At 50.1% G+C, this 8,743-nt stretch overlaps 1 protein-coding gene across 3 annotated transcripts in view; it reads left to right on the forward strand.

Annotated features, from left to right (window-relative positions):
* Cnih3 (cornichon family AMPA receptor auxiliary protein 3) overlaps positions 1-8,743 on the forward strand; it is a 114,079-nt gene that overhangs the window by 89,694 nt on the left and 15,642 nt on the right. For 2 of the 3 annotated variants that reach the window (XR_005972619.1, XR_005972618.1), the window contains exons 5-6: positions 2,938-3,081; positions 5,179-7,949. Coding sequence is in view for 1 of the 3 variants with exons in the window: in XM_041635292.1 (XP_041491226.1) it covers positions 2,938-3,081; positions 5,179-5,206 (172 nt within the window). In the remaining 2 variants the exon portion in view is untranslated. Of the gene's footprint in view, positions 1-2,937; positions 3,082-5,178; positions 8,575-8,743 lie in introns of those variants that run through there. The other variant, XM_041635292.1, reaches the window with a different exon arrangement.

Below are 8,743 nucleotides of genomic sequence, written 5' to 3' on the forward strand. Positions count from 1 at the left end.
TAGAGAAAATGTATATCCATACCATGGAACATTATTGTACCACACCCAATGAATACACATTATATGAGTCTGTTGATAGGAGATTTCCAGAATTTTCAAATCTATAGAGACTTAAAGTAAACTAGTACTTTTTAAGTGCTGAGGGGAAATAGGAAATGACTCCCAGTGGGTAATTTTTTTGAAGGTAAGGGTAATGAAAATGCTCTGAAGGTTGATAGTGGCGACAGATGTACAACTCTATAAATATACTAAAATTCATCGAATTGTATATACACATTAAAAGGGCAAACTTTATGATGTTTAAGTTTTCTCCTTTTTAAAAAAGCACCTACTAGTTGTGCCAGATTTCCTGGGACAGTTATGTTGTTAAATATTCTCTTCTAAGACTGGGCTTTGGATCACACGGTGTAGGTTTTCTGTAGGACGAATATGGAGCAGAAGTGGGCACCAGAGAAGTGGAGATTGTAGTTGTGTGAATCAGGTTCCTGCCTTGAACTCTTTAGTCCCAGAGCTCTGGAACCCCAAGCCAGTTGGTCCATCATTGCTGCTTTCCCATAAAATACAGCCTTGAATTGGCCATACCTAGAACTGTCCACTCTGTCGCTAAGAAAGGTATGGAGCACACACCACTTGCTAGGCATTGAAGAGAACTCCTAGATGGAAATACGTATGAATCTTCATCCTAGGTCCATCTTAGCAGCAGAAGGAATTGCATTTTTAGCAGACATCTGAGGATGATGTGTAGGAATGCAGGGAAAGAAACACTTAAGTTATTCTGAAGAGTGCAGAAAAATCCAGAGACGCATGCGTGAAGGTCCAGACATGAGAGAGCCCTTGGCAGGCTCGGGGGACAATTTTATCTTTCCACATGGTTGGAGAGGGGCTCTTGGAGGGTGCAGTTGATGAACAGCTGGAAATCTCATGTGGGGAGTCCAAGAGGATTTGATGGAGAGCTCGGGGTCTGTAGGGGCTGGAAAGCCATGAGAAGTTCTGGAGGAGGAAAATGACTTTGCTTTAGAGCTCAGGAGCTGATCCTGGCAGAGTGTGAAGGATGGACCAGCAGAGATGCGTCGAAGTCAAAATCATAACTAGGAACACAACAGAACTCCAGGTGAAGACATAAGGAGCTGAGATAACGGAGACGGGTCCTGGCCAGGGAAAGTTGTCACGGCCTGGATATCTCCAGTGCTGAAATTAAACCTCACATCACCACGCCCAGCATTAACATGAGCTTTGGATGCTGGACTGAGGTCCTCCGCTTGCAGCACTTCACAGACTAAGCTAACACCCCTGGCCTGTCTGCCTCCTTTCTGTCAGGTCGATGCCACGGCATTTCTCTTGCAGACAGGTCTACCCTGGCATTCACTTTGCTTCAGTCAAAATGGCCTGGCCACTGCCTTTTAGTGGCTGTTTGGGAGGCTGTTTGAATACTCACCTTACATCAGCATCACAATTTGCATCTCCATTTTCTGGCTGAGCCCAGGATGGGTTCCTGATAGATCCAGGGAAGGACAGTCTGGTGAGCAGCAAGCAAAAGAGTCGGTCCTTCCCACCCAGCCATTTGGTCACCCTGATGCTCTGCTTCCATTTAATGAGGTCACCTGGGAACAAAGCCACAGTGACAGCAAATAGGTTTGAAATCTGCTCTGGAGAAGAGGAGACGCGAGTGGCCCAGGGGCTATGAGCTGGCAGTTGTCATTGAATCTGGCTTCTGATGTCCTCTTAGCATAGTGTTGATGACAGATAATGTCGATGCAATTCTCTGAAGGGGAAGGACGAGGTGACTGAGATGCCAGCTCTGCAGGTATGTGCTATCATGGCAGCCTTCAGGTCAGGGCCGTGCCTGGTGCTTCAGGATGGAGAATCACTACTATTCCAGGCCTGACAGGAGAGGCAGCTTGGGCCCCTGCCTCCCAAGATCCATCCCCGCTGTGATCAAAGAGCAGCACTGGGCCATTCCAGCTGCACTGGGGTCTTGGGCTCCACAGGGAAGATATGCCCTGCAGATGTCGGTGGGACATGAACTGAGAGATGCAGACATGGACAAGGGCCCCATTTGTTGTACGAGCTCTCTGGGCCTTGGTTTGCAGCTGTGGAGTTGATGTGGCTGTGACCTTTGGTGAGGACTCTTCCAATTACAGTTCTCTTTCCCAGCTTCCCCAGAGATGGTAGATGTTCAGTTTGCTCTTCCGGCCCCTCTATCAAACAACAACAACAAAACTCCCATAGCCTTTGAAATGACTCTATAATGTTTCCCTGTAGTATTTAGGGGTTTAAATGAGAATCTGGGGAGGGGGAAATAGCCCAAGGCACTATGTAGACAGATTGTAGACACCGAGGAGGTGGTGATACAATTCTTCCACCATGTCTTGACCCAAAGGGAGCTCTTGGAGCTTCCCAGGCTATCAGAGTCATCCTCAAACAGAACGGCGTTGTTTGGGCTCATAGTTAAGGGAATACAGCCTGCCACAGTGAAGTTGTGGTGGCTGGGACTCTGTCTGCGACAGCAGGAACTTGCAGTGTTATTTGTTACATCTCAGAAGATGGAAGCAGGGAGCTGGGAAGTGGGGCTGTCCTATAACTTTCTTTACTTCCTCCAGTGAAGCCCTACCTCCTAAGAGTTCCATACCCTCCACACACACAGGACAACTAGCTTGGTACCAAGAGTGCCCACACATGAGCCTCTGGGGGAGAGTTCACATCCAGACCATAATACTGGGTGACATGTTTCCTTCTGTCAGAGCCCCATCATATGATACCAGGGATCCGTTGGAGGACTTAAACACCCACCGAGTTGTGCTATGGCAATGGTTGGAATCTGACTTTGGCAGGAAGTACAGATTTTCAGGGACAAGTCTGATGCTAGGGGGCCTTGGTCTGACAGCATGAGAAGTCCCAAGCCTCAGAAACATCACTGTCGTGTCCTCTTTCCTGCAGGTATTTCCACTGTCCAGCAGACAGCTCAGAACTAGCCTATGACCCACCGGTCGTCATGAACGCGGACACCTTGAGCTACTGCCAGAAGGAGGCCTGGTGTAAGCTAGCCTTCTACCTCCTGTCCTTCTTCTACTACCTGTACTGGTGAGTCCTGTCTCCTTCTGGCTTTGGTCTCAGCAGCAAAGGGAAGGGATTTCAGTCTGGCCTTGGAGAGGCAGCTTTTGGGGAAGTGGCCCTTAACAGCAGATCCTGGCCAGTTGAGACTGGTCCCACTTGTCTAACCTTGACTCAGGAGCAAGGGTTTCTGGGGAAGGAAGATGCCTCCGCTCACATCTTAGCAACTCAGGGAAGCATCTAATAACATCTCTTAGGAGGCAGCGGAAGGGAAGGTCTGTCAAGGGCTTCTTCCCAGCAGGGCTTCCTGCCCTTCAGAGCCCAGCAGCTCAGCCCATTGGGGTGTCAGTGAACTGAGGAGCCAGCCTCATTATCCTTTGCCCTCCGCTTGTTTGTGAAGGTTCTTGGGTACTGTAACAGTGGGCTTTCTCCCTCCAGTGGCAGGCACACCCCGCAGAGTGGCACATTGGGTCATTAAGTGCTTAGGCTGCAATTCTTCCGTGTTTCATAACACCGTCCTAATTGAGCAAATCCTGCCGACTTTGCAGCTCCACTTCCGGGTCCCTCTCTTCACCTCATCCCTTGAACACCCTAGCTCAGCAGAGAGCCATGAGCTGTCATCCTGTGGTCTGGACTCCTGAGGCTCCTCGTTCTGGAAATATCTCCTGCTCCCTTTTGTATTCATTTCTGGGGCCTTTCCCTGATCACCTTGCTATCCTGTTCCTCCTTTTGCAGGGTCATGGATGTCACCAAACACCCCAGTGCTATTCTGCAGAGGCAGAAGAGGGTGGGGGTGCTAAATTCACAGCCAACCCTGGGTTCAGATTGGGTGTTGCAGGCTGGGGAGTTACATTGCCCAACATTCCAAAACAAACTCCATATACATTGGCACATTTATCAGAAACATTCCATCCTTACCCACATATGTAAAAGGAGGAAGCTGGATCTGTGATGGGATGGTAGAAACATTTCCCAAGGTCACAGATCATGGTCACACACTAAGTATGACTCTGAGACTGAACTTCAAGCTGAGCCTAGACCCCTAGATGAGTCTTTATCAAAGTGAGGGACAGGACAGAGATAGGCAGGGGATAGAGATGGTACAGTTGGCTGATGTTCCCAGGCCTTTCAGTAGGAATAGATCTACTATCCAGACTCCTACACTTGGCATGTGTGCTACAAGTGTGTGCTACACTTCTCTGTTACATGTGTCTGAGGTGGAACCTGACACTCTGGAAGGCTGGCTTGCTCCTGCTTCCGCCCTCGATCCCAGGGTCAGCAGATGGAGAGGCCTGGGAAGTGTAGCCTCATGGTTAACCTCAGCTGTGAGGATTTGGGGAGTCAAAGAATTATTCTAGGGCTTTCTTCATTAAGTCAAGGGTTACTCCAGCCTCAGGATTTTATCCTTCATGAAGGGTCCAGATGCTTCCTGCTCCAAGCTGTGGAAACCTGAGGGGTCTCTCATGTGGAAAGCTGTGCTTCTTCCTCTTCTAAATAGATAGAGTAGTAGACCGTAGTTCTGATGACCTCATCGGCCTTGTAGAGTTAGCCTGAAGACCTTGTCAGGCCACAGGAATGCAGGTCTCCCTGCTTGCTTACTGTTTATCCTCTAAAGTGGGGAGTTTGGGAATCTATGCCAAGTTAAGATTCCCCTATGCTATTTGCCCTGAAGATTGTTCATGCACGCACACTAGCATCGGTGACAGTGATCTTCATCCTGACCCTTGGGACTGACACATTCTATAGTATCACCTGGGGACCCTTGGGCACAGTCGTCATGTGAGCATGTGGCAGCAGCGGTGGTAGGAAGAATCTGCTGTGCCATCACCACATAGGCACCTGGCCCATGATGCAGTGTGGCCAGCCACAGTCGTCATCCCAGTGAGTGTGCTCCCAGGCATCCTGAGACAACACACCTTTCATGGGGGGACACGGGATGCTATCTCAACAGACCAACATTTCTGCATTTTGTGTGTGTGGAGGGGGGAGCAAAGCCTCAGTAGGAGAGTTGGAAACCACCTACGAGATAGGAATGGGGTGAAGCCATGCGCTCCAGCCTCGAAAGGGGACTGTTGAGAGCTGTAGGCTCCTGCTGACATCTGTTTTCCCATTTCTGTCTGCATCCAGCATGATCTACACCTTAGTGAGCTCCTAACTCAGACCCTGCTGATGGAGAGGCCGAGGCTGGGGACCACTGCGGCTGTGGCTGGAGGAGACGCCCAGCTTGACAGAGACTGATCGGAAGGAACTGGAGTCACACGGCAGACAGGGCCATGTTACCCATGTGCATCAGTTGCTGCTGTGTGTGTTGCTGCCTTCGCTGTTCACATTCCACATGGATGGCAGAGCCCCTCTGAACGTTGGGGGTGCCAGCTTGTAGCTGATGAAACCCGCAACCTCTGGAGCTACAGTTGCTGCTTCTCTTCATCCACTTCACTGAGCATTGGTGCCCTGCAAGTTCACATGGACTGCCTGTCTGGATGGCAGGAATGAGGCTGGAAGCTAGACGCCACCAACGAAGGGACAGAATGACTCGGGGCCAAGGCCAGGTCTTCAGAGATGATCGAGACCCTCATGGATACTAAGGATACCAAGACTCTTTTTTTCCAGAGCTGTGGCCTCCAGATTTGCTCATTGCACGGCCCAAATCTGGGGTCTGCCCCAAACCTGCTGCCATGTCATTTTAGGCTCTGTTTATGTCCAAGATCCTAAGCAGTGACCTCCTGAGCTGGGTGTGGGGCAGCATGCTGGCAGCAAGTTATGTCCAGTGCAAACTGGGGAGGAGTGTGAGAAAATGGATTTTTAAAATGTTTGCAACATGTCCCAGGTGTGAATTCTTCACCATCCCCAAGATGTATTCTGCCTCTGCACCAAAATTCCATCAGTCATGACATGCCAATCAGCTGGCTGGCATGAGCCAAAGCCTAAAAAAAAAAAAAACTCCTCAAAACAGTGTGAAGCCCAGAACAGAGAGCAGAGCTCCTGTGGTGTGGACAGCCAGGAAGCGAGACAACATAATTATCACTTCAATTGATGCTGCACAGCCTTCATGCTGCTCAGTTCAACGTGGGGACATCCGCTTATTTGAATTTTCCACTTGGCTTTTGCTCCTTTTTTGGGTGGGAGTTGTATGAGGGGGTGTAAATAGTGACGAGGCTGAGATTTTTGTGATGTTTAAATTAGGCACAATGATTTTGACCTGATTTCCCAAACTTCCTTGCTTTTCTACCATTACTCACACAGTCACACACGCACACACACGCACACACACGCACACACGCGCACACACACACACACACACACACACACACCCCACACTATTTATATACGCTCCCATCTGAATCCTGTGACTCAGGTTTTTGAATGGTGTTTGTGTAACACAGTGTGTGCTATGTTTAAAATGCAGCAACAACTTCAGTGGCTCACCTCACCGGCTCCTTCATTCCATCCCATCCTGGGTTGGCTGTGTCTCCATATGGTTGGCAAACTAGTAGGTAGGAGAAACAGTTTCAAAATGACACCGTGTTTCTAAAAATTTTTACAGAAAACAAAATAGAGAGGGAAAAAATAAAACTCACAAAAAAGAACAAAACCAAAATGCAGCTTCCCTGAGGGGCCGGTAGCATAAAAGCCTCTGCAACCACATTTGGGGGGAATGCCTTCCCCGTACCTGGTAACTTGTTGAGGCTGCATGGCCTCAGATGGGTACCATTCCCAGGATGGTATGGCCAGCAAGTGCTGGGGTCTGGGTAGCAGGTGCAAAGCTAACTCCATCACCACCCTGCACAAAAGTAGCTGACATGGAGAATGTAAGGAAGGGGTCTGTGGGCTCCTCAAGATGAGTGTTTCATACTTCACCTTCTTCCAAAAGGGCTTGAAGTAGCTTTTGACAGGGGGCACCAATATGAAAAATTGTCAACGTGGAACTGGGAAATTCATGCTCCAAGGCTTTGCATGTTGTAGACGACTTTCCCAGCACAACCCTCCACAAAACCCAGCTGTTTTCTCAGTATTAAAGAGAGGGAACTTTGAAGATTTGCCTTTGAACCTGATGTCTGACTTAGAGAACATGCCCTTTCTGTCGCCCCCGTAGCTTGAGGTCCTGCTAAAGTTCAGCGGCTAGCACTGACTTTTATGAGAAAAGATTTTAAGGCGTACAGCGGCAGAGGGAGTGCTTGGGGGCATGGATTCAAGGGAGGTGAGCGATTCTTCCCTCGGTCCTTTAAAATCATTCAAAGCTGCCAGTGCCTCTTGGGCAGTTCTTACCTATTTATGAAGAAAAAGCATTCCAAACTCCCCCCCCCGCCCCCACCATCAGCTGCGATTGGGAAACAAGTCCAGTGATCTCATGGGAATTACAGTTAATTTCCAGTCCCCCAGGAGAAGCTCATTTTCCTGATGGTAAAAATAAGTTTGATGGGCTACTACCGATGGAACGCAGGTGTGTGCCAGGTGCCTCGGTAAATGAGAAGAGCCGTGTGCAGGCCGCGTGCAGATACACACAGCTGCTGGGGGGTGTGGCCTTAGAACCATGCAGGCTTCTTCCCCGGAATTTTGCTTGCGTGGCTAACTTTGTCTCTCTCATTGTATGCCCCATGAAAGGAAGGAGTGAGCAAGACAGGAAAAATGCCTCAAATTTCCCAGGGCCTCAAGTATTCATTTGTTGAGCAAGCTAGAACTCATGTACCACACACAGGTCAGGGTGCTTCAGGGGCATAGCCTGTGCCTGGACTGGCCTGGAGTATGGGCCTGTTTCCCTGCTGTAGCCCTGTGTGGCTGTGCGGTGTGACCTGGATGGACGGTGGAGAGTCACATAAGGTCACCCTGTGCTGAGGCGAGAGGAGAATGTCAGGCTCCACTCTGGCTTGATGACGTCACATCTGCTATGCCTGATAACGGTGAGTACTCTATATAGGAAATTCTGCCCTGCCCTCTACCTGCTCACAATGCCTCAGCTTCCTGCCGGCCATTCGATATACATCTCATTCAGTCCTCACAATGACACCATGACGGAGGAACTGCGACTGTCTTCATAGTCATAGCTGGAAGCTATGGAACACAATCTACAGAGGTCAAGGACCCAAGCCAAGGTCGCACTTGCCGAGTTGCCAACCTCGAGTCTTTTTGCTTCCAGGGCCTTGGTATTTTTGCTTTCCCAAAAGAGTGACGTAGTATACGAAGGGTGATGGATAGGATGTGGGAAAGAAAGAGGAAAGCGACTGATGATGGCCAGGACAGCAGCAGGCCTCACGTGTCTAGGGTGCCTGTCTGCTCTGGGTAGGATGGGGTGACGATCTTAGTGGTGCTTCTCTGAGATCCCGCTTCCTCATCTGTCACAGGAGGGGCATGCCGCCTCCCATGGCTGTCATAAGTCAACTGTGTCTAGAGAGCTCATAGCACAGAGCCTGTCTCTACCAGCTTGGCCCAGGAAATCTCATTCTCTGGTCTTCCCCCCCCCACTGCCCCTCTCTCCTCCCCACACTGCCCCTTCCTCCTCCCCACACTGTCCTTCCCTCCTCCCACTGTCCCTCCCTCCTCCCCACACTGCTCCTCCCTCCTCCCACACTGCTCCTCCTCCTCCCACACTGCCCCTTCCTCCTCCCCACACTGCCCCTCCCTCCTCCCCACACTGTCCCTCCCTCCTTCCCCCACTGCCCCTCCCTTCTCCCCCACTGCCCCTCCCTCTTCCCCC

This window comes from Microtus oregoni, unplaced genomic scaffold, assembly GCF_018167655.1.
Source record: "Microtus oregoni isolate MIOR12 unplaced genomic scaffold, Mior012 000047F_ref0000412, whole genome shotgun sequence".
Lineage (NCBI taxonomy): Eukaryota > Metazoa > Chordata > Mammalia > Rodentia > Cricetidae > Microtus > Microtus oregoni.